The sequence below is a fragment of the Archocentrus centrarchus genome, chromosome 19, assembly GCF_007364275.1.
Source record: "Archocentrus centrarchus isolate MPI-CPG fArcCen1 chromosome 19, fArcCen1, whole genome shotgun sequence".
Classification (NCBI taxonomy): Eukaryota; Metazoa; Chordata; class Actinopteri; order Cichliformes; family Cichlidae; genus Archocentrus; species Archocentrus centrarchus.
Genome location: NC_044364.1, coordinates 14,443,587 through 14,469,453, shown reverse-complemented (window position 1 = coordinate 14,469,453; position 25,867 = coordinate 14,443,587). Strand labels below are relative to the sequence as shown.

General features: G+C 42.6%; 1 protein-coding gene across 3 annotated transcripts in view; it reads left to right on the top strand.

Annotated features, from left to right (window-relative positions):
* Window positions 1–25,867, top strand: part of LOC115798417 (zinc finger MIZ domain-containing protein 1-like) — a 106,936-nt gene that overhangs the window by 43,159 nt on the left and 37,910 nt on the right. For all 3 annotated transcript variants that reach the window (XM_030755268.1, XM_030755266.1, XM_030755269.1), the window contains exon 3: window positions 25,384–25,503. In XM_030755268.1, coding sequence (XP_030611128.1) covers window positions 25,435–25,503 — 69 coding nt within the window. In that variant the 5' untranslated portion in view covers window positions 25,384–25,434. The remainder of the gene's footprint in view (window positions 1–25,383; window positions 25,504–25,867) is intronic.

Genomic DNA, 25,867 nt, shown 5'->3' with positions numbered 1-25,867 from the left:
ACCTGATTGCTCAGCTGGCCAAGAGCACGGGAAGGAAGCAGCAGGAAAGGCTGGTCCCTTCAGTCTGGCCTGACTCTGTGCTGCTTCTGGTGGGTCCCTCTGTGGCCTTCCTCTCCTCCCTTTTCCCCTCTGCACCCCCACCCCCTAACCTCCTTCCCGCACTGCTGCCTGTCACGGCTCACTACATCGGAACAAAATGATCAGCTCTCACCTCCTCATGAACACGGGTCATCATGGTAGCCACGCAAAGGCTGGGGCCTTTGCATTAGATAGGGATCACTGATATGTGGGAGGAGGAGCTGCTGCAGAAGGCTGGAGAAGTCAATAATGTGTTTGTTTTTGTTTGTTTTGTTTTTTTACAGCACACATATGCAAGGGTGTTTAATTTTTATTATTTCGTTTATTAGCAGTGGCCTTGAGGTTGCCAATTTTGTTGCACTATTAATTTCATCTCGCCGCTCTCGAGGAATTATTGGATGTGTGTGCGTTCATGATTCCTCTCTCTACAAGGAGGCGCATCAAGTACCTCTTTCACAATTCCTGTAGCTCATAATGTAATTAATTCTAATCGCAATGATCGTAATAGCTTTTCAGATCAAATACCCAGGAGCAGTCCTAACAAAATAATCCATCCCTCTGAAAAACAAACACCCAAACACTCTCTCTCTCTCACTCACACACACACACACACACACACACACACACACACACACACACACACACACACACACACACACACACACACACACAGTCTTCCTCCTTCCCTATGTGGCTTTGGCTTGGAGAGAACAGCAGTCAGTTGGGTTTTGTGTGTGTGTGTGTGTGTGTGTGTGTGTGTGTGTGTGTGTGTGTGTGTGTGTGTGTGTGTGTGTGTGTGTGTGTAGTGGTGGAGGGGTAGTGGTAGGGGTAGCAGAAAACAGAAGGACCTGCACATTTGCATACCTTTTTAGCATGTGGCTGAGGGAGCCTTTATTAAATTCAACCCCCCTGTAGGGTGGGTCCTAAACTGTGAGGGGGGAGGGGTACAAGAGCTCACAGGGAGGGAAAGAGGAGGGGTGGTCTCATCTTAGAGAGAGGAGACACTATCTGAGCCAGCAGACAAATAATGTTTTCTAGACACAAGAACAAGGTGGCCAAGCGTTTTTCTTTTTTTTAAGCTGAAGACTGCTGCCCCTCTCCCCCCTTCAGTTTGGGTTAGGGTAGGAGGGAGGCTCATTCATTCTCTTAAGCCCCAAATTAGCAATGCTGAAATGATTACTTAATTAATCAATTAACTAAAGAATTAATCTTCAACAAGTCTGATTGTCACTTAATTGTGAAGGTCTAAGAATCAAGCTTCATAAACTTAATAATATGAGACTTTCTTCTTATTTAAATCTTGATAAATTTAATGATTTTTCTTGAAGATAAAGTCTTGAAGACAGTAGCCGACATCAGGCCTACTTCAATCATTTTCAATAACTTATTAGCAGCAATGCTTTAAAAAAAATCAAACCTTTTATTAAAGTTTTTAACAGTTACTGTTAACTGGCTTCTTATAAGTGCTTGTGAATAATCTAACCATGAACATGTTCCTATTAGTTACACTCATATAGTCTCATTAGCACATATCAGATGTGAACATCTTAACAGTACTTATTAACGTTTAGCGGGGCTTACATATAAGCATGAGCACATTATAAAATGTGTTGAAAATCATATTTATGAAGTGAAAACATACTATTAGACTTAAAGATAATAAATGTTTCTATTATAGTAGCCCACAGCACATTTGTATTTAACTTGAAGGTTACAGAAATTTTGAGTATACCTTGATTAAAATCTTGGCTCCTTGTTACGTCCACCTGAAGAAAAACCCCCGTTAACTAGTGATTTGATAGGGCACAGAGGTGCTTTGTGTTTTGTGTATACCTGTGTGCGAGTATGTAATGTATCCAAGACAAAGTGGGACAAGCCCAACAGGCTGCAAGTATCTGTTCGAGCAAGCTGAGGCATCTTGTGGTTGTGCTCTTCCCAGAGAGGAGGCTGAGATAATGAAGTGGAGTGAGGCTTTCCCCCACCATAGTGGGATGAACTGTTAGCACACTATGCTAGTTAGCCTGTTAGCATTCTTAATGAGCCATTCATAAACAACTCAGCAACGGCATGGTGTAAAAAAAATTGCAGGTTACCCACCAGCAATTATCACTGATATCCCTCCACCTCTTACTTTGTAGCAGCGGTTATGTTCTAGGGCAGTTTTCATAATTAGCTTGTACTGAGAGAGCAGGAAATGACTGCACAATCTGTGATGACACTTTAAAATGTCATTACGCCAGATTTTGATTTTTTTTTTTGCATAAACCTTATTGAATATACAAGTATAAACAGTAACATAACAATAGGAGTAACAGTATATGAACAGGTTTGCAGTCAAAGTGCAGGGGAATACATAAAACACAATACAGAGAGGCGGAGAAGAAAAATAAATTACATAATAATAACCTTTGGGAATTATGGAAGAGGTTGTAGCAGAATGCTTTCTGCATTCAGTTTGATCTGAGCAAATAAATTAATTAAAATAACAGTGCTTAACAAACGTATTAGACCACCGCCCAGTTTAAGGTTCATGGCACATAATCCAGAATATTTTGGAATTCATAGACCGGAAAAATAAATGAGGAATAGTTTCTTTCACAGGAATAATCAATATTCAGTTTAAACCTTTCCAGAGTGTGTTTTTTTTTTTGCAGGATTTATCCTGTGCAAAATTTTAACTCCTCTACCAACCTGCTGACAAACCGTCTTTTCAAATCTTTATTTTATAAGTTTGTGTTTTGTTTCAACATTAAAGGAATGCACAGCATGTTCAGTTAATTATTTGGTGAATATTTATGCCTTCTGACTGGTACTGTATGAATCATATAAATGCTTGAATTTGCAAAATAGTGTAGCAGTGAGCTGTACCATCATTCTTATTCACAAAGCAGTGGGAAACCACAGTTTAGCTAAAGAAGTGGCTTGGAACTAGGGGTTATGATTTATAAAATTTATACACAGTTTCTTTGACTTTAATAGCAGCAATATAAAACATATTTGAGTTATATTGCATAAAATTGACCTCTGATTACATGCGGCCATCAGTGCCAGCACTGTTCACAACACTTACCAAAACCACGACCCTCACACTTTTGCTGCTTTTATAAGCCCCACCTTAGCATTTGGCACACCCAAAGAGAGGGGGGTGGGGGTGTGGGGGGTGGGAAGGAGTATGAAGTGAAGAAATATCACAGATGTTAGTCTGCATGAACTCCTTCCCCTTTGCAGCCTTCCTGCTCAATCTGGCCTCTTTAGCCTCTCTTTTTTCCCTCGCTCTCTCCACCAAAGACAAATGACTTCTCCTAACCTAATTTCAGCTGCAGCATGCAAGGGTCTGCCTCAGTGCCTGCAGGTCAACAGAGCTCAAGTAGAGATTGTGCAGATTCAAGCTAGGAATCGGGCGTTAAGTTGGCAGGTTCTCTTTGAGAAAATTTTTTTTTAATTAATTAAAATGATTTGGTTTGGGTTTTTTTTAAATGTTCTCACATTAGCTTTTTTTTTTTTTTTCTTTCCATGCACTTGTTTATTCACGCACGAGAAAGCGCTTTTCACCACATGCTGCAGGGGTCAGTTGTCTGTTTGAAGAGTGCAATGGAAACAGCAGGGTTAGTGTTTCAACCAGTGCTATAGCCGCACTGCATGTGTGTGTGTGGGTTGTGACTGTGACTGGGGTCACAGTTGTGTGACATGCCAAACCCAGACTGGTGGCGGTGGCGCTATAGCGTTAGCAGGGGGTGTTATGAGTCCGACCACTCAGTGGGTCGAGTTTCACTGTCATTCAAAGTTTAATCTTGCTTACAATAAATTTGGTTAAAGCAAGAACCTAATCACAGCACATTTAGATTCTTTGGGCTGATAAAGGACAGGAAGTGGTGGATTGTCTTTGATTATCTGGCCTCTCTCTTTTTCCCTGGAGACATGTTGCGGCTTCAAGCCTGGCAGAGTCTTTGCCATAACTAGGACAGACCTTTGATTGGTTTCTGATGTGTGGACAGCAGTTGTGTCTCAAGGGTCCAAAGCAATTTATCCAGAGGATATTAAATGACCTAATGGCCATATTATTTGCAAAGAGCTAACCCAAAGGAATCTCCAGGTGTTTGTAAGGTGTTGAGAGGTCTAGCGGCTGCTCCTCGACTATCATGCAATTTACTGCGCCATGAAAGCTCGTATTCGTGCATGCAGCTGTATATTTTCATTTTCTGTCTCACTTTCAATAAAACACACTAAAACGGTTTTCTTAAGGCAACATAAAAGTGCAGATGGGCTTTGATTCTGTGTGATTTTGCCCTCAGGATGTAAGAATAGCCTGAGAAGCAGAGTAAAAGCTGTGTTGCATTGATACTGGACGTGCTCAGCGTTCTTTCTTTCTTTTCCCCGACAGGAACTGGCTAATTTCCTGAACTTGATATACCATTTGGTCAGCACAGAGAGAAACATCTGAGAGAGGGGATATCAGAGAATTCGCCACGTTGAAAAGCTTAATGAGTGTTCAAATCTTTGGGTCAAGGCTTTTTAACGTTTTACAGGTGGTGCAGTATTTTGCTCTAACTTGGGAGGCAGGTTAAAAGCAAAAGCACCAGATAATGAAAGGAACATTTTTTTTTTTTGTTTTTGTTTTTTTTATTTTTTTTTTTTTAGATTATCCATATCCTCGTTTATGTTGTCATTGGATCACCTGCAGACTCTTCAGCTTTTAGTTTTCAGTGGCTGCTTCAAAGAAGCAAATGCTTATCTTGGCTCAGTCTCCATTTATGAAGAGTGACAGTATTTGCATCTCCAGCTTTGGTAGCGCTCAGTGTCAAAGGTCACAACTTTAGCTGGAGGTCATCTCTCTGGTCAGCTGCTGATCTGCAACATGACCCTGTCTCCTGATGACTTTAAACCCCCCCCCCCCCTCCCTTTCTTTTCCCCTCCTCCCTTTCTTTTCCCCTCCTCCCTTTCTTTTCCCAATGATCGTACAAAGTGGCCAACACGTGTAACTTCCCCCAATTGATTTAGATGAACCCTCGACCACAGGGTGATCTGCCTGCACCAACTGTTTCACCAGTCTTGAGATTTTTGGTCATCAACATCCTGGGTATGGTTACTTTAAACAGATCTAGTTACTTTTCTTTTGCTTTCAAACAGCAGCGCAATAAAAAAAAAGGAATAATTTCCAGACAAAGCACTTGTCTGCCTCTGTACAGCTCAAGCATTAAACTTGTGCAGAGTATTACTTGAGCCTATTGATCGGAGTCCTCTGCCTTAGAGAGGGCGGTGTGCAAAATCAATGCTTTATTTTCTCTTAGGCTAGCCTTCTTCATGCTCCTTTTTTTTTTTCCTGTGAAAATGAGAAGAAAACAAGGGAGAAACCATTTACCTCCACTGCATTCACTCTTCTCTGTTGACTTTTGTGACTCATCTGGACAAATTCAGCTTTATTTCCTGTCATCTCTTTGGCCCACATTGTTTCACACCCCTTATCTCAATCACATTCACCAGCATGAATCCATCTTTTTACAGTGGTGGGTGGGTGATATCATGCTTGTTTATGCTGTGGTAGTACTATGAGGTGATGTGTGTCACGTTACCTGTCCTGGGGAATGCACAGTGCAGTGTTTGCTTGTCCTAAGTTGTCTAAGGTTGTCTGTTACTATGAAGATAAAGTTTTTATTGCTGTTATTTATATTTAAAAAACAGTCATTTTCTGTATAAATAACTTGATTTCTTGACACTCGAGGCATTATCAGATTTGTCAAATGGCAAATTAAATGATAATTCCCTGTATCCAGGCTACTTTGGCCACAAAGCAACTTTTGTGCTGAAAGTTTACTTGGAGACTGAGTTGTGTTTTGTAGTAGCAGCTAATGTAGCCTTGAGTCTCTCGCTTCAAGGATATATATATATATATATATATATATATATATATATATATATATATATATATATATATTTTTTTTTTTTTTTTTTTTTTTTTTTTTTTTTTTTTTTTCAAGGTCATTGTGACCTTATGTCTGTCCCAGTCTTGTGAAAGCAATATCTCAGGTGCACCTGGATAAAACATTCACTTAGAATTTAATGTATTTATTGCAACAATCCACAAAAATGAAATTTCTGATTGGTTAAAATGGTTAGCTAATGACTTTTTATATCCAAAAGGTTAAAGGTCAACCTCATTGTGAAGTCACAGTGTTGTACAAAAACAATTTTCTGGCCAGTATCTAACACAATAACTGTGGCAATATTTTTGACAGTAGTTGGGTACTGAATTGGTGAAACTTAATTTCTCATACCCACCTCTTAAATTCCTTCACAACATACAGTATATTAGATGTATCTGGACTGACGTGGACTAAATGTCTGAACTGCAACTTGGGGAGGCTTGGGGAGGAATAGAGTACCATTCAAAAGTTTGGACATGCTCACCCATTCATATATGCACATATGAAAGGCAGATAGTTTCATTTTCAGTCTTGTAACCTTAACCTCATTTCATGCCAAAGTGTCACTTTCAAGTGCAATTAAGGATCTTGTTTGCTAGATATGCATCACTCTCATGTCCTCAAATATAAGCAAAATTACTTATTACTCTTATTTCTGTTGCTATACTGTAAAACTCCTCCATTGTGCACGTCTGCGGTGCAGCTGCTGTTGGACATGAAGTCCAACAGAGGACAGAGAAACACAAAAGGGGGTCAGCGAACAGGAACACGGCTGGTGACAGGCTGCCTGCATGTGGGGTGGTTTCGCTAACGAGAAGCCATTGTGCCCTCGGTGAAGGTTAACTCTCTGATTCAGGGAGGCAGGAAGTGTTAGCTGCCTCCCCTGCACTTTTCCCATCCGTAGCCTCTGCCAAGCCTCAGCAGAACAATCCAGCCCCTGTGACTGGGAGGCAGGGAGGGAAACAGAGGGAGAGTCAAAGACAGAAAGAGGGAGGACCAGGGTGGGTGGGGGTTAGAGAAGTCCAATTCTGCAGGGTAACATCAGGCTCCTACGTTACGCAAGTGTTCTCTTTTTGTCTGCCTCACCCAGGGTTTTGATACAGATTGCATGATGCCTGATGGTAATGCCGAACATTCACTCTGTCCCCTCTTCACCAAAACAGCCTCCATTTATGGTTACGCAGACATATTTTCCCTCACAATTGGAGCTGAAAAGTGGCCAGCTGTAGCCAGGTTGCGGTAGGTTTAAGCTCTGCCCACACACACACACAAACACAAACACAAACACACACACACACACCACGAAATGGATATTACTAAATGCACTCAGACAAACATTCACATAGAAAATAGATATCTCAAAATGTCCACACACAAACACACTCACTGAGAAAATAGATTTCTCAAAATATGCACACACACCCACACCCACACCCACACACACACACACACACTCATACCGAATCAACAATCGCATCTTTGTTAAATTATCCAGGAAATTGTTTGCAGTGCTTTGATAACACAGGTGTTTATATGGTAATAGCTTCTGGAGGCTGGATAAGAATGAAACAATAAAGTCATTAGGGTGTTACAAGAAGAAATGAAACCAGGTTTTTTCACACACTGCAACTCATCACCTAAACACAAACACACACACACACACACACACACACACACACACACACACACACACACACACACTCTCAGCCAGAAGAGGCAGAACACTTACACACAGATTCATTAAAAAAAAAAAAAAAAGCTTTTGTCAGCCACCTTAATGACCCTTGATGTGTGTGAACCTGTGCCAAGTTGTCCGTGGAAGGGCCATTTATCTCCACTGTGTTATGTGTATACAAAAGATAAAAGAATATAGAACACACACAGGATAGATCATTCATAGGAATGACACCTGTTTATCTCACATAAGCTGTTAAAATAGCTGCACTTAGAGGCTTTCATCTCAAGTGTGGTGGTACATAATATACCTAAGTAATCACTGATATGAGCTGACCCCCCACCACCCCCCCTCCCGCCCTGTGCAGATTTCTTATTGACATCAGGCTTATTTCCCATCTGTCAACATTTCATATCTTCAGTCATCTGCTGGAATTCGCTCCATCCTCGTAGGTAGCGACCTTTGCCGAGTTCTCGCTGTGTTCTGAAGTTGTGTGGGATGTCATCCACACATCTGTAGGCGTTCATAAGCTCTGTTACATGTTTATCTGTTGCACCCTGACATAGCTCGGCTTTCCCTTCACCTTCAACTTTCAAGAAGATTTTTCTGTTCTTTAAAGCTGCATGAATGAAGCTTTATATTAACAATGAGGAAAATGTTGTCATTGTGTTCATATTGACAACCCAAAATGATTAGAATTCAGTGTTTTCCCACACAGAAATTTTACTTGGATGGGCCACCCATGTTTTATCCCTGCAGTAGAACAACTGATTCCACAATTGATTTTCTAGTGTATAATCCCCTCCCTTTTATATTGAGAGTTTAGTCACTGCTCTTCCTGTTTTGTCTCACTGGCCATGTTGAAGTTGTGGTAGTCTTTGATATCACTTAGCTGCTTGAGTTTGTGATCATATGGTCCAAGAGACTCCAGCGCCACTGTTTTGGAATGCAGCTGGCAACCGTAGTGGCTTGTTGTGCCCTGAGCATCCGTTGCAAGCTGGAGCGCCGCTCAAATTAAAGGTGGAGAACAGGTTCATATACTGCTGCGCCAGCTCGCCGAGGCTGCAGAGCAGAACGAGGACTGACGCCAGCTGCTTTCCAGCACCCTAGAGTTGGATTCTTACCACGGGATGAGCATATAGAGCCGATTCTATTATTCCGTTATTGATTCTTCAATTATTTGGTTATTAAGGTTTTTGCAAAGATATAATTTCATAGTTCATTTAGGAAGCAAGTTGCACCTTTTTACATTTAAAAGATGAAATAGGAGGCTTTTAAGTGCTTTTCAGTCCTCAACACTGTGAGCAGCAGATGAGGAAAAAATACCATGTAAATTAAACATATGTTTAGCTACCAGACGACATATTTCCCCTCCATTGGGGATGTGCTAGCTGCCTCCCACTCAAGCTAATACGACAAGATGTGTATTTATCGCCCCATGAAACTCCCAAAAAGTAACCATATGGAGAGGCACTTAAATGTTCTGTGGTGCGATCGTGCTTTTGTGGAAATTAGTAATCGTAGTTTGTGTAGATTTCTTCAACTGCCACTGTTATGGACATGTGGAGCCGTCTTTGCTGGAGTAGAAAATCATGGAGGCATTTTGTCTGCAGCGAAGAGCGGTACAGGGTGTCAGGCAGTGTGCGAACAAAGATGTCTATCCACAAAAGGTGCCCTCTCCCATCTGATCCCAACACATTTCTCCTACAAAAAAGGAAGGGGTTGTGCACAGCGTGCAGATGCTGCTAGCCTGCCTCTGTTGGTAAATAATGAATAGGTCACACCTGGTGGTCTCTTAGAGGTTCAGTGCAGCCTCTGTCCCTCTCTGGTGGTGGTTTGGGAATACGCGTACGCCTCTGAGAGTATGGCGGAGGTCTAACGTTAATCAAAATTCTCCTGCAGTCTTCATATTTGTTGTGCTTTCTTTAACCTTTAGCAACATTGTGTCCTTCTGTCATTCTCTCTAAAGTGCTTGAACAGTGCTTGTGCTTTTATTGTGCAGAGGTGTGTGTATGTATGTGTGTGTGTGTGTGTGTGTGCATCAGAGGCATTGAGAGCCAGTAAGAAGCATTAGCTGAGCCTCTGCGCTGGGTAGGGCCTCGTAAGGATTTGTTCAGCACTACCACAAGGTGACAAATGACTAACTTAGATCTCCACAGGGAGCTAAGAGGCTGCACTTAAAAGTGTCCAGCAATCTGGTGTCCATCACAAGCATAAATGATTTCTGAAGAATCTTTTTTCCTTTTTTTTGCCTCGGGACCGCAAATGACTAAAAGCTAATTCATTATTTGTGATCACTTCAAAACATAAAGGCTCCCACATAAAAGATTTCTCAAATACCCAGGTGAGATGTAATACATCATCAGTCATGCTAGCAATCTCGCTCTATCAAAAAGGCTTGTCTCATTAAAAATACATGCGGTGTATTGAGCTGAAGTGTACCAATCATGCAAGCTTTCCATAAAAACTCCTTGTGCTGTTTTACAATCAGCAGGTAATGAGCAGCTAGGGGCTGAAGTGGATTTTCTACATTTTTTCTTTTTTTTTTTTTAGCATTCGTGGTGAGAATTTGGCTGCAGCTAGGGATTGCTGTTATTATCAATCAATCTGTTTGGGTTAATAGATTAATACTAGGTCCATAAGGTGTTTAAAATAGTGCAAAAACCTACAAACATAAGCTCCAAGACAGGAAACGTATGAGAAGTTATTATTTAAGTTCTGTCAGCAGCTAAGGGCTTAGTTAATTGATTTCACCACTATTTCAACCAGTTTCACTTGTCTTTTTCCAGTGTATGAATAGCTTTCATTCTCTGTGCTGCCTATCAGCAAAGCACCTCAATACTGTTAATACAGATTTTGCATAAGTGGCTCATTCATTAAAGAAGAATCTCCCGGAAGTGTTCGATATAACTGGTCCTGCCGCGTGTGGCAGAGATAACGCGTGGCCAGTGCGTCAGAGAGCGTGTGATCGGAGGCGGATTCAGAAGTCGAAACAGTGTCTTATCTCTTGTATATCAATAGGGCGCTGTGGCTCCCGCGCACACGGGAGTGCCAGAGCTTACTGCTTTGTTTGTTGTAGCAACAAAACTGCTCTGAAGTGGTGTTGTGGTGCCCTTGTTTTTTTGTTTTTTTTTTTAAATATATTTTCATAAAGGTTACTTGCTGTGTTGTCAGGGAAGCAGGAGAACAGAGTCCCCAGACTGTAGGTTCACAAAGCTCAGCAACAGCAAGAATAGAAATCATAGGATTTCTATTGACGGCGGCTCCTCCTGTCAATACTCTTTACAGGGTTTTGTGTTAACACAAACACCGCGCGAAGCACCACGGTGCACTCTATGAAATGTACTCCACTCTGGAAGATAAACTCTTGTCATCAAGGAATTAGAGTAACTATCTGCTTTGTGTGTTTTCCTTGCGAGCAAACAGCACAGCAAATCAAAAGGAATGTTTACTGGGGCTGCAGAGGAGAAGGAGCGGAAGTGAAGAACAACGCCACGTTTCCTGTCTAGTGATTTGTAAAACTCTTGAATTAATTTTGGCCCGGAAAGCTGCCTCAGCTTACAGGGAGTTTTCCCTATAAACAGTGGAACGGAGATTCCTGCCCCTCAAGTTCTTTCCATTCTTTCCACTCCATGTGTGTGTGTGTGTGTATTGGCACATGCAATGTGCAAAATGTTCCCTTTATACCCAAATTGGATTTGACTTTATCTGAAAATTAATCAGGCTTGTTGAATTTTGCTACTGTTTTCAGCAGTAACACAAGTGAAGCAAGTGGTTAGTTAAAGAACAATTCCTGATCATTACAACTTGGTTGAAATTCCATAGTTTTGGCCACTTTGTCTGTTGATGATGACTATGGCAACATTGTCTTCAAATATGATGTCAGAATCTGGTAAACCAGCAACATTTCTGTAATAAAGTCTGCAAATATCGGTGCAGCACGATGAAAGAGACTAAAAATGACTAATTACTGTATCTGGAAATACAAGAAAATAAATGTTAATGAAAAACATTTCATCACGACTTTTTTTTTTTTTTAATGTAGTTCAGCTACAAGGGTTGAACCAGTTAGCTACTATAGATGTCAGCAGTATTGTTTTCTGGGAATTTAATAATAAAATTATTAAAAGATCTGATGGTTAAAACATGAAAATAAGTTCCAGATTACGCAGAACCTGAAGAGCCCTGTAAAAAGTTTCCAAACAGCTAAAACTGCTAAAAGTCAGCTGTCATCAACAGGGTATCAAATACCTGCATGAGACAACTCGTCTACTTTTCATTTGCTTGCCTTTCTAGTTTTTTTTTTTTTTTGCTTTGTGTGATCAAGATACTAAATTTTCTTTTTTTGCCTGTGGCGCTTCTCCATTCTTTGATGTTTCTTCCTACAGCACTCGTGTTCACCGAGGCTAGAAAGAAAAACAACTTTTCCAAGTTTAGCTGTCAAGCATCAAATCGTGAACATCGGCACTGACTCGCGTCCCGCCAGGCCAATTTAATCTGCGATTCAGCTCGTACAGTTTAGCCAGCAGAAGGAATCGTGTTATTAAGCCCCCTTAATGAAACAGTTAGGATGGACTCTCCATATCTTTGTGCACTAAAAAAAGCTCCTCTAAATGGAAAACACATTGTCTTCATTATTTGCAAGTGTACAATGAAGGCAGTTGCCATGACTACCGCCATCGGAGGCTGAAGCCTGGTTTGAGGCCAGAGGGGCTACAGGAACAAAGTGGCTCCTAATGGAGAGATTGTACAAATGACTCTCTGAGAGGGTAATATATCGCTGGCATTTTCATGTTGGCCAACACAGTCGCGGCGCAACAAATGATCAGTTTCACATCATATCCTCGTGTCAGTGCTGGTTCTGCTTAATGAAACAAGATAAATCTCACCAAGTTATTTGCTATTCCACCAAACAGTCTACTAAATATTCTTAGAAATGCATCTCCAAATTGCTGTCCTGTGTTGTTTTCCAATGTATCGGCTTTTAAAGAGCCTTGCGGAAACTTCCAGTGTACACCAATCAAAATGCAGATTGTCTACACAGTGGGGTGTCCACCCAGGAGAATTATAGCTGAATACTAAGCAGGAGAAAGCTCTCAGTTTTGACTGCTGTTTATGCTTTGGAGACAGCGAGAGGGAGGTAAAACGAGAGGGAGAGAGAAATGGCACCGCTTAATTTATTTTCCCGTCTGAATGTAGGTTAAATTACCTTTAAATCTCACACAGAATTGCACGTTGCAGGTAAATGATTCACTTGGCAGCTGATAAGTAGCAGCAAAGACATGCTGGGAATCAGAGACAAGGTGCCTGTTTTGCTGAAAGAAAGAGACATTTTGCTAATAATAGAGGAAGTAGTCGTGTGGGACCTCTGTGCTCTCCAATTCATGTCAGATAATAATTGGTTTACCTGATACGATGCCCCGTGTTTGGTTAGTGATGGGGCGGCAGCGAAACAAATTACTAGGGGGTTGACCTTTTGTAGCGCCGTGCTGACCCCAGGCAGGGAGGCTGCCTGACAGGAACACTAACACACAGCAGTACCACATAAACCAGGGTCTTACGCACACTGGTGTAGGTTTAGTTAATATACTTTCTCCTATATTTACATACATTTGTGTCAGCCTAGCAAATTACTCTACAATTTTTTTTTACACTTACTTCTTATTGTTTTAACTCTGCTTAATGCTCAATGTTTGTTTATAGAGAAATTTGTTGGTAATCAGCCAGTATTGTTGCCAATATGAAAACCTTTTATTTACAAAAAAACCAAAACAAATTTGAACTCATTTTAAATATGTGTAATGACAGAGTTTATCCACTAGAGGGGCTTACCCTCTCAGCTCTGTCGCAGCACATGTAGCAGAGTACCATCACTAGTTTGTTTGTGCCACTGAAAAAGAAAGACATTTCTATCCATAAGTCAAAATTTCAGGTTAGTAGCCAAAATAGTAGAAATTTCATATTAGGTACCTCAAAATTTAAACTTTCAGCACCAAAAAAAAAAAAAAAAGAAGCTTCCATACTTCACAGCTAAGCAGATGGTGGTGCGGATTCAAGCTGTGTGTTTATGTTAAGTTGCTAAGTTAACTCTAGTGTACTGTATGTACAATTCATGTATGTATGCATGCATACAAAGGTCAGTAATAACCGCTGGCATATGGATAACATAATTTTAATATCGATTTTGGGCCCAAAAAAGCCAGTGTCAGTTGGGATGTAATAAAATGTGCCAAAAGAGCAGTTTCTGCTGCTTGTAAAGCTTATTGTGTGAGCCAATTGTAAAAGAAAGAAAAAAAAAGATGAGTGAATTAGCATTTTTGTCAACTCAGCCACTTGTCAATGGGATTACTGTATAACTGCAGGACAGTAAGTGATTTTACTGAGTAAATTGGACTGGAACTATAAAAGTTAAGGGCCAACAAAAAAAGGATCCGTCCTCTGAATCTAAATTACGCCTGTGGTTATTGACTGCTTGGTGCCATTCAGAGGAACTTTGAATAGATGCAACAACAGATTTGTGATTGTCAACATGAAAAACGCAAGCAGTTGAGTCGCACTTTCAAGCTCCTTTTTCTGTAAGTCTCTCTTTTGTAAATGTATGAGGGTTCTGCGCAGTGGCGGCAGCTCGCTGCGTCTTGTTTGTGCAAGGTTTATTTTACCCTTGCGAACAGGTTGTTCACACGTTTGAAAGGCTCTGTTTGTGCTGTGGCTGGCCTTAAAGCTTGTTTCATGTCTTTGTTTATCCGAGAAGAGAAGAGTTCTCAGCTCTCAAGACTTTGTTTGTCCTTCCTGGGCTCAGACACTCAGCAGTCGTAGATCTAGTAGAACTGTTTTCTCTCAGTGTTCTCTACGGAGCTTTCATTAATGTGATGAAAGAGATCCGGGGCTTTCGAGGGCCCGACATGACGTCCAGAATATCCATTTTTCCGTAGATCAAGACTAGATATACTCCCAATTTAAATTTAAATCCTAGGGAATTGTCTGTGGTCTGCAAGGCACGTAGCACTGTCTCAAAAAGGCGCCGCTCGATATTATAACGCAATTTGTATGTTAAAAAGGAGGCCCCTGTTGTTTAGATATGTTTCTAAGTGTGAGTGGGTTTGTGTATATGTGTGTGCGGGGGGTTGTGTGCGCGTGAATATCGATGTGTCCCTGACAGGACAGCCTCTCTGGCCATTGTGTCAGGGAGGGGAGGCTGCTTGCTTTGAAACCATTATTGACTAATCTCATTAGCTGAGGATCCTAACGCTGAATGAGCAGCAGAAACTGACTCATTGAGATGTGACAATCACGTGCGCACACACACACAAACACATTCAGCTGCAAACTGACACGCACACATATTGAAGCACACTGCCACAGAGAAAAGAGTGACTTGTAATTATAGACAGCAGTTTGGAAAGAAGTTTTTATTGCCCGTAATTAGTCATTTTAATTAAGTGACTGCCTATCTGGGATTTCTACTGGAGCAGCTAATTATATGTTCAGCACTTTTTTACTTGTGTCCTGACGTGTGCGCATGTGCCCCCCTCGCCTGTCTCCCGCGCCTGCTTGCACTGTACGGTTTGCCACGCGTGGATCGCGCTCACCTGTGTGCCCGAAAAAGCATCCGCTTTGCATGTCGGCCCCCGCTGCCAACAGGGCAACCTTTGCAGCCATGGAAAAGGAGATGCAAAGTGTCAGCGCAATATGCACAGTCTTAATGGTCGTCCATCACGCAAGAGCTGCGGCTTCGTGTAGCTTTGTATCTGCGTGTTTGTTGCTGGCCAGGTGACAGGGGCCACACACCTCTGCAGTATCACCCAGCAGAGAGAGAGAGCAGACCACTGCAGAGAGAGATTCATGACCCAGCCAGACTGTAATTGCTGATGGTTCAGCAGTTTTCAGGGGCTGAAACAGGAGGATAAAGAATTTCTCCCTTTTTTCCCTCTTCTTGCAGCACTCATTTCCTCAGCCTTTCTGATCCAGCGCATCTCCCTTTCTCCCCCTCAGCGTGCTGCTGCCTCTCAGACCTTCCCTCTGTGTCTGTTTGTGCATGTTTGTCTTTAGCTACGTGCGCGCGTGTGTGTTTCCCGTACACTTCTAGAAATGCTACTGCAGGCAGCTTTGTTTATGTTCACCTGTCAAGCTACCTCAACTTCTCTGATGGATGATGTGGAGCTTGTTGTTTGCCAACAGCTAGAGACAAGTTGTTGCTAAATTATACCCCTGAACAACATGGCTGTCTACAAAAGTAAGGCTAACTGCTACTGGGATATTGATTAATTGATTAGTCTTTCAACCAAAACTGTATTCATTGTTGCAAAAGTTCCCAAATGTCAGTTAATGAAAAAAAATGAAGTAATCAGCAGTTGCACCTGTATTTTCAAATGTGATATTATCATGTAGAAAACACACGTCTGTGTAGAGAGTAAAAAAAGGGATTCCACTTGCCAAAATGCACTGTCAGTACCACTGGCTCTCATCTGATGACCATTTAAACCTTTTATTAGCTTTTTTTTAATGTATCTGGATTCATAAACAATGACCGGAACAGGAACTCTTAGCCTGGATATCCGCTGGCTACAGCGGAAGCACCAAAAAATTGGCTCTCGCCCCAAGAGGCTAAATCAGCAGAGTGGCTGATTTTCAGATTGACCCATTGCCTTATTTATAGAGTTTAGATGTAGGCATAAGCTTTAAGTACTTATATAGTTCCTGACATTTTTTTAATGTTTGTTAACTGATTGCATTTTTGTTAGTGGTTTGGATGAAATAGATTATATATGTACTGTCTGGATCTTTGTGTGTGTCTGTAGATACAGGCATAAAGGTATCAATATGGAAGAGCCAAAAATTTGAGAAGCTATTTTCATGCTTCATACGCATTTTATGTCCTATAAGACTATGAGTTATTTATGAAAAGGGCCTCTTTTGCATTTTTTTCTCATAAAACGTGACTTTAAAAATTACGTGTGTATCAGTAAACATTATTGTTGTAAAAAGCAGCCACTTCACAAGTATGAGCTATATCCACCCAGCCAGCCTATCCCAGCTATGAAACATAAACATTCCCTACAGGAGGTAAATTCATAGAAAGTTATTTCTTTTTCCACATCAGTGTGTTAAAAGATGGACTGTTATGTTGGAAATCTGCCTCCTCTGTCCTACAGTAGAATTCAATATTAATTTGATGCTATTTTTAACTTGCAGTAAGATTATAAAATGAGACCATGCTGTTGTGCAAACGTGATCTGCGTCACTGAGACTCCTCGCGCGCGATACGGCTTGCCTTTAGTGTTTTATGCTGTAGTGACTCCCCAAAGAGGGCCGCACACTATAGGGCGGCTGAAATAATATACACTGAGTGAAATGATCCAAGGATGCCTGGGTAAAGAAAGGAAGATGAATAAATGAATAAATGTCTTCAGTGCTTGATTGAGACTCCACTCTTTTTCTCCTGGGAGAATCTCCTTTTTTTTTCTTTCCTGACACATTGGCATTCTTCACAGCTGCACGTGAAATGAGAAGGTTCCCAATTCATTTGCACAAAGGCAATCAAAACATAACGGCCCACAATATCTGGCAAATTAGTGCAGTGCAAGCAGTGTGGCGTGAGCTCCAGAAGAGGCTGAGGCGGGGAGGTCTGCATGTTGCATGGGATTCATCACATGCTCGTGTGTGTCCCCCCACGGCTCCATAAGGAAGATTTGTGACACAGATTTACTGCAGCCTGTGCTATGTAACCTCTAATCAGCCCCCTCCTACACATCAGACCCGTACTCCCCTTTATATACAAACACCACTCGGACACAGACAAACTCTGCCTGGTCACGGAGGGGGTGGGTAGGACGTCGAAGGTGCAGGGGGCGAAAGGGAAAGGAAGAGAGGTCGAACTGCCATAGTCAAAAGCCTCCTCTCTGCACATCAAGCATCTGCCTGTCTGGTAATGTGTTGTCATTGACCAATTAGGAAATCCAGATCAAACGGGCGCAGGGAATGGCCTCTCACTGCCCCTCTCTAAGCACTCTGCTCTTTTTAATTGAGCACATTTGTGGAATGAGAGGCTTCTCCCTGGAGGGACCAATGGCTGTAGATACTAGCAAGCTGTTAACACGGGATCAGTCCGCTCAGCAAGGTTATCAAACAATCTGCAAATATGAAAAAAATATATTTTTATGAGCCATGCCAGTTAGAGCGTTCTAATTCCGGCCTGTGGGGTGTAGGAGAGAATCATCATTTCTGGGAAAATTAGACACAAAAAGATTAGAAAGTAACATCTCAGATGGTTTTCAGTATTCGATTAAAAACGTAAAAAAAAAAAAAAAAGGTTTGTCAAGTAAATTATTGCTTAATTATTTATATTTTATTGATTATTAATTCTATTTTTATTTATGGGTTATGGTAGGTTGTGGTATTCCTTCTTTCAGAAGCTTAATATATTTTTCTTTAACTATGAAACGCTCTCTTTTTATTGTCACATCTCTAAGTTTTGGACTTTTGCAGCAATTTGAAGACATCTATGGCTTTTTGGGACTTGTAATTGGAACTTTAAAGTGCTGAAAAAGAAAAACAGATATTCCTTCTGATGAAATTTCCAAATGGAGATGTTAGCGAGGTCATTATAAGGTCTGGCAGTTTGATGGTATGTCTTCACAGACTCCTTTGGTGAAACAGAGAAAGCTCATGTTGCTGCTGTCCATCAGTGTCTAGGCAGGTTGAGCTCATGCACTATTTAAAATCCCTCACTCCCTCTGATTCTCTCTGTTTCTCTCCTCCCATTCATTCAGAGTCACAAAAGGCCAAAGGTCACTGGCACAATGGAGACAAGGAGGTCCTCCATCCCCCTGCCCACACCAACAGCTCCTTCAAACACACACACACACATTCACAACTGCCTCTAACTTATCACAACTACTCTCAGACGGTATATGCTTGTAAAGCAGTGAACACACAAACATGCACACGCCTCGTGTTCTGCTCTCAGCCTTCTTTGAATTCCTTCCCATGTATCTTGCAGCTCGCCTGTCACTCCTTCTCCCCCCCAGCGCTATCAGCCTCTCTCTCCCAGACCTCATAATGGCTCCTCTTGGGTAGCGGCTGCGTCTGCGGCTCTCGCTATTTCAAAGTTTTAGCTGGCCGGATTAAGCATGGTATGTGGAAAATGAACAGCCACTCACAGGAGGGACACATGAGCTGAATGCATAATAAACCAGGAGACTGGCAGGAAAAAAACAGAGAAAGGAAGGGGGGCACTCAGAAGTTGTCTGAAGCCGTGTCGGCACCTACATGGCAACAATATCATTCACAGAAATTGGAAATAAAATGCCTCTTTGACTTCTCCTCTATGCTCGCAATCACAGGCAATTTTAAGACAAAGTGTTTCAGGGGCTGAGGGTGGTAGTGATGGCTTTCTTTTGTGAGTGTGTGAATTCACCTCGTATCTCACAATGGCTGCAGGTTTACACTTTGGCTCACTGGTTTCATCATCATCATCATCATCATCACATGCCTCCGAAATCCAGGAGGATTTTAGAGGAGAAAGGAGCTGGCAGCGAGCAGTGAGGCTGATAGAGCACCACAGGCAGGCACAGAGAGACAGAGTAAGGATAGCTGGCTAACATTTAGCCTTGCACTGCTCTGCATTTGGTGGGGCTCACACACAGTCGTGGCTCATCTGTGCTGCCTCTAGCACCCCAGGGGAATTGACACCCCCTCCCCGCCCCTTGTCTTGCTATTAGTGTAAGGTTGGAAGGAAATTAAAGAGTAGCTCTTTGGAAGAGGCCGTGCAAGGCAAACAAGAGAAGGAGGAGAAACAATGATGCTCCTCGTGTTTGCAGGTTCTCCCTTTTTTTTTTTTTGCCTGCTCCAGGAGAGAGGTGGCCTGGAGTGTGGATGGGGGCTTGGCAATGAAGAGAGACTGGCTCTCGTGTGCCTTGTCCCGTTTTCTCTTTTTTTTTTAATCGTAGACAGAGATTGGCCTCTGAGACTTGGTGAAATGTTACACTTGGTTAGAGAGGAGATATTGCTAAGGCCCCTCTATGATCCCGACCCTCTGTTTTCGTCTTCTGCTTCTGCTGGTGGCAATGAAAGGGGGGTAGGTGGGGGGGTGTCTCTACCACTCCAGCCTCCTGCCTCCAATACCATGCTCCCTTTGCTTTTCTAATCATGCTGCAGATGTGCCTGATGGCTGAACAATCTCTGTGTACTGAACGTGGGGCTCCCGCAGGAATCCAGGAGGCTTGCTTATGTGAGCTGTCATGAAAAAAAAAAAGAAAAGCGAGAGGGCAAAAAAGGAGGGAGAGAGTGAATGTGGATCTGCGTGAAAGACAGAGAGAGGGAGTGGAGTGAGTTAGAGGGAGAATGGGAGATGGAGAAAGACAGAGGGAAAGAGGGGAGAGATCAGTGAAAAGCGACCAACGCAGCAGGCTCTTTTGGATTGTGTGTGTGTGTGTGTGTGTGTGTGTGTGTGTGCGCGCGCAGCGCCGAGAGGTGAGTGGCACAACTCCGAGCCCGCCCTTGCTCACGGTTGCCTCTGGAGCTGCAGACCAACCCACATTAAATAAAAGAAATCCATTCCAAGCCTGTTAAGGAGCCATGTGGGGAAGGTGTGAGCGTGTGTGTGCACTCAAGTGGCTGCGTGTCCATATGTGTGTGCAGCAGAGAAATGGGGGAAGGGAGGAGGAGGTGCTGGAGAATGGCTGAGGGGAGGGAGGTAGAGCAGGGAGGTGGGACAGGCAGGAGGCAGCTCATATTATCCTCCGTGCCAGCTCTGGATGGAGCCTGCCGGGGATTATGGCACATTCTGTAAGGCAACAATGGAAGAGGCACTGTTACGTACACATTTCCATCCTCTCTGCTTTTTCCTCCATCGAACAAACACAGCTTTGTCCTCACTGGCTGCCTGGCCACTTACCAGGCAGACACCTGGAGTCCTAGAGGTGCCCTCTCTAAACTAAACACCCATCCCTCAGTGCAAAAAAAACCAAAACAAAAACGGTGTGCTCTACAATGTTGAGATAATTAAAGGGGAGCTTTCACACCGGCCTTGGCCAACAGTCGGAAGAAAACAAGACATATCTCGAAATCAAAGCTCATTAAATCATGAGGGTGAAGAGATGCTTCCCCCTCCTCTTCCTTCCATCCTCCTACCTGCCTCATCTTTATCACCCTTAAGCAAGTGTTGCAAACAGCAGACCCCAGTGGATGATGGCACAGATTAGTCTTTATAGCCTAATTCACCTACAGCAGATGACTCATGGGGACGTGATCACCTTGAGTCTTGACATGTCCCCATTAAGGTATGAGAATGATGCTGATTTCTTCACTGAGGCCACCTTGTTCTGTTTAATAGTGTCAGCAGTGCTTAGCTTAGTAGCTTTCGATTAGAGAGCGGTGTGTGTGTGTGTATTTAGGAGGGGAGTGTTTCACACTGCTCTGCGGAGGTGTAACACCCTGCCTGTAGTGTTGTTGTAAAGCACATTATGAGTGACTGAGGGTGTTGTTATGGTATCATGATGCCGGTCCAGCACTCAGGGGAAGTGAGAAGATCTGTGTGTCTGTGTGCGTGTGTGCGTGCGTGCGTGCGTGCGGTCGGGATGGTAGCCAGCACGGTTTGCTGTCTTTCTACACCTGTAGCCGCACTCACTCTCTCCCTTTTTCATGTCCTGAATACTCTTGAGTGCCCTCAGGAGATATGCTTCGGAAAATGTCTCCATTCAAATGCGGGGTACGGGTGTCAGGAGGGGAAGAAAGAAAAGGCTGTCAGGTGATTGTGCAGATTTTAAACAAACTTCCAGGTGAGCTCCAATATTTGGAGGGAAAAACTAAATTATTACCCGCCTGTGTGTTATCAGCATCTATCATGCTTTAGTGACTAATGTCCCAGTTCAGCTTTGATTGACTGTACTTGCGTTATATGTGCTGTTTTCCGGTGAAGTATAAAAATTCTTATCCATATCATAGGTATGCACACTTTATTACCTTCAAATAATCTTTCTAAATTGATAGCCTGTCTGCTTGTCTGACATCTTATTTCTTGCCCCGTTGCTCTCTGTGGTTGCATTGTCACTATGTTCCAGATCTTAGCAATTACTTGGCGAGCACAATATTATCACAAGCAATGGCCAAAACTACGGAAATAAGAAATGTAATAAACTGGAAATATCCTTTAACAAGGCTGTGCTCGCTCCCAGAGTGGCCTGACTGTTTTGGTTCACAAGCCATTTATATGAATAAATTAAATCTGTTTACCACTTCCCTGCACCTCAACAGCTCAGTTGAGAGACTGTGTAAAGCGGAGCGGGTTCGTGATCCATTTGTTCTGCTGTGATGGCGGGATAAAGCTAATCATTGTCTACTTTTCTCCCTCTCCAACTGTTTTTATCCTGCAGAGCAGAGATGCACAACTCATCTACGTTATATTAACAAGCCAGAAACTCTCTTTGAAGATGCAGGGTTAGGCTTTTGGTTGTCTGAAATAATGTTTAGATTCCAAACAGTGCAGTTGTGACAATCCAAAAAGCAATCCCCTCTTCCTGCAGATAATGTTGCGCTTTAGTGTCTGCATTCAACATTGTTCAGCGTCACCATCTTCCAGCCCTTGCCACGGCACAGTTTTGTCATCAAATTAAATCCGCATCCCTTTTCAAGGTACACTTACGTAACATGATCACGTAATGAGACAAACATGGACCCTGTCTGACAGGAGACAATCCTTTTCTCCGCAGGGTGCCGTGTGGAGACAAAGCTTTAAAGTAGTGTTACAGGGGGAAGAAAAACATTGTTTTACCCTAGAGGTGGGCTGATAGCACTGTGAAAAGCCCATCTGAAGAGGTAGGCCTCATCTGTCACTGGGCAATGGAGGAGGCAGCCATGCAGAAGCCCCCTGATTATAAAGAGATAATTTCATCCAATCCTCCGGTGGTGCTCCATCGCCTTGCCGCCATACTCCACTGCCTTTCATATTTGTTCCCAGCCTGCATCTCCTCACCCGTTTCGTTTTATTACAGTTCCCACTCAATACATATATTTTAGCTCCCCCTTGAATAGGAGAGGAAAGCGGGTCTCCCTCCCCCCATCCCACACTCCAACCCCCCCATGAGTCTTTTGTTGTGCAGGAATCCACAGCTCTCAACTTGTTGTGTAATGCCTGCTGTGCAATTTGCAGTAAATTAAGCTCAAGTAAGGCTCATATCTGCACCGATTTCCCTTCACGCGCTCAAAAGCGTCAGGCAGGATTCCTGGAGTTACTAACTGAATCAAGGCAAATAACGTCACATAAAGGTAGCAGCACCGAGAAAATAATAAGCGCTAACATCTGTAAGATAGAGGAGAGCTTGTAAATAGAGGCAGGCTCATAATTGCCACTGTTGTCATATCTCCATAGCATCATGGGTTTAATCTGTAAATTGCCTCTTGTTAGTCATCAAAGATATAACAAAGGACTAGTGTTTAATTAGAACAAGTGAATATCTGAAAATTAAATTACACCTCAACACCATCATGCCAATTTTTTTTTTTTATATTTATCTTAGGAAGAAAATACATGTAAATATGTGCACACAGGCTTTACAGGGTGGAAAGATTGGAATGATAGCTACAATGTGTGTTTAACCGGTTAAAAAACAGAGGAGGTGAATGGCAGCCCAACCTTTCTTTCCCCTCGTTTTAACTCACTGTTGGAGGTAAGAGGGATGACAGAGAGAGTACGAGTTAGAGCGAGGGGAAGGGCAGGAGGGAAGAGAGAGAGAGAGACGGAGGGAGCAGGTCGACTCGCTCATCAATAACCACAAGGTCAGACAGGCAGTGCCGGGCTGAGTGGGCCCTGTTAGGAAGCAGCAGCTGAGGATTTGTAGAGCTTGTAAAGGCTTAAAGCAACACTGCTCCGCCTTCTTTGTACCACTAGCCAGACCTTTGAAGGGCCAGGGAGACACCTGCTGGTGGCTGATGGGCACAATGGTCCGGGGACACCCTTGCCAAGGATCAGCTCAGTATCTGCTGGCAGAAAGAGAGGACTGAGAGGGGGTATTATAACACTAAGGAAGCTGTTCTGCTGTGTGACAGGAATATTAGTGGCTGTATGTTATAAAATTATGAATGTTTTTTGATTAACCTTTTTAATATCTGAAAGTTTGCCCTTTTTTTTTGTTAAATTAACAAATTTTTAAAAATTTAATAAAAACTCAGCCACCCCCCACTACTAATGTTTCAACTGATGAGTCTTTTCATAAGTCTCAGAGCCCTGCGAGACATCAGAAATGTCAACATACCACAAACACTTTCCATTTGCAAAGAGAAGAGGAGTTGAAAAAAAAAATAATACTCAGACATCTTTTTTTTTTTTTTCTTTATGAGCTTTCTAATTTATGGAGAGGAATGCACTAGTGTGCCCTTCTCTCCTCTCAAGTACAGGCATGAGCAGCTCCAATAGGTAGCATAAAAGCTCTTTAGCTGTCTAGTGGAGTAGATTACTGGCCCCGCCGTTAAATCCAGCTAGAGACCCCTAAGTGAGCATTATCAGTATGGTGCAGCATGCTGCCTCCTCTCTCTCGCTCTCTTTTTTTTCCCCTCACTCCCTCATCTCTCAGGTACTTTGTACGGTGAAATTTCTCACTGTGTGATGGTAATGGAGAAGGATGGCGTAGAGAGGGAGGGGTCTGAGTGAGTGTTTGAGTGAGAGATGATGCACCACAGGACGAGATGCCCCTGCAGTAGCGAGAAGGAAAGATTGAGAGAGGATGAGATAAAGTGGGGGGGAGTGAGGCGGGGGAGAATATGGAGGTAACACTTTTCACCACCCATAAACGTGCTTATTAATTCACTAAACCTTCTACTTCAAGCTGCAGGTCACTACGAGTTATAGCTGACAGCCGTGTGTAATATTTATTTGACACTGAATGCAACATTAAATCAGACCCCTGAGGCGAAATTGATAACCTTTAATGTAGCTTGTGATACTTTTTACCTTGTGATAATAGTATGTAGTATGTCAGATCACAGCCCCATTGTTTGCCTTCCATGAAAAATGATTCTCTCAGATTAAAAAAAATAAAAGAGAGAAGGTTTTCCACAAGCTGCTACTCCAAAATCAATAGTGCGCTGTAAGGGGTTTTGTTGGAGGAACTCTTGTGTAGCTGGAGAGTGAAGGAGGGGGGTGGTAGAGCAAGTCTGGGCCCAGGGTACAGATAATTGTTAACCAAAGATTACATAATGGCTAAGTAATGTAAACAGGGAACCACATGCCAAGTTAATGTTCTCACAGGCCAGGATGGAAGGATTTCATGCAGTTTTCTGAGGTAATGCTGACAGACTGAGGTGCTACACAGTGTGTGTGTGTGTGTGTGTGTGTGTGTGTGTGTGTGTGTGTGTGTGTGTGTGTGTGTGTGTGTGTGTCCCTCTGCCTCTGTTCATTTTCACCCCAAGGTGCTTTAAACACAGTCAGACATCCTGTCTACGTCCAGTGTGTCATTTCCAAAGGTGTATGGCAGCGTTCGGGGCAACCGCCAGGGCTTGTTAAGGGTGTCACAGGAGCTGAGAGCAATGTCATCCTTTGGGCTCTCTGAGGTGCTTGTCACCTGCCAAATCAATATCTCCCTGCTCAGCTCACAGCGCCCAGCACACACACACACACACAAATGTACCATAACAGCAATATCCTGGTTGGTGATGGAACTGGCAGCTTCCCTTGGAAGAAGTGAGCCTTAACATTTGTCTGTGTTTCTGTTGCAGAACTCTCCAGTTTAATGGCTGGCAGGTAGAGGCCAAAGAGGGACAATCAACATGAACTCGATTCCGTCGATGGACAGACACATACAGCAGACCAATGACCGTCTGCAGTGTATCAAACAGGTCAGAGGGTGTTGGTTCTCAGTCGGTTTTTACTGTTCTTAAATTTACAAGGCGATACACATTAATATTATGTTGCGTTTTGACACACAAGGCAAAACTCTGCTTTGTATTGGATGTAAAATAGTTCCATTCTGGGAAAGGTCTTACTTTTACTCAAACATTTATACATTTGAGTGAGAAATATTTGTTGAAATGCTTGTGCATACTCTGTGTTCAAATTTTATATAAAAAAACTTAGATCAAATGTGATGTATTTTAATCCAACCCTTTGCTAAAGGTAACTACGTAGCTTTTATTGCCTAAATCCAACAAACTGCTAGTGAAAATGAAAGTATACGGTGGGTGAAGCAGCACACAAACAGCA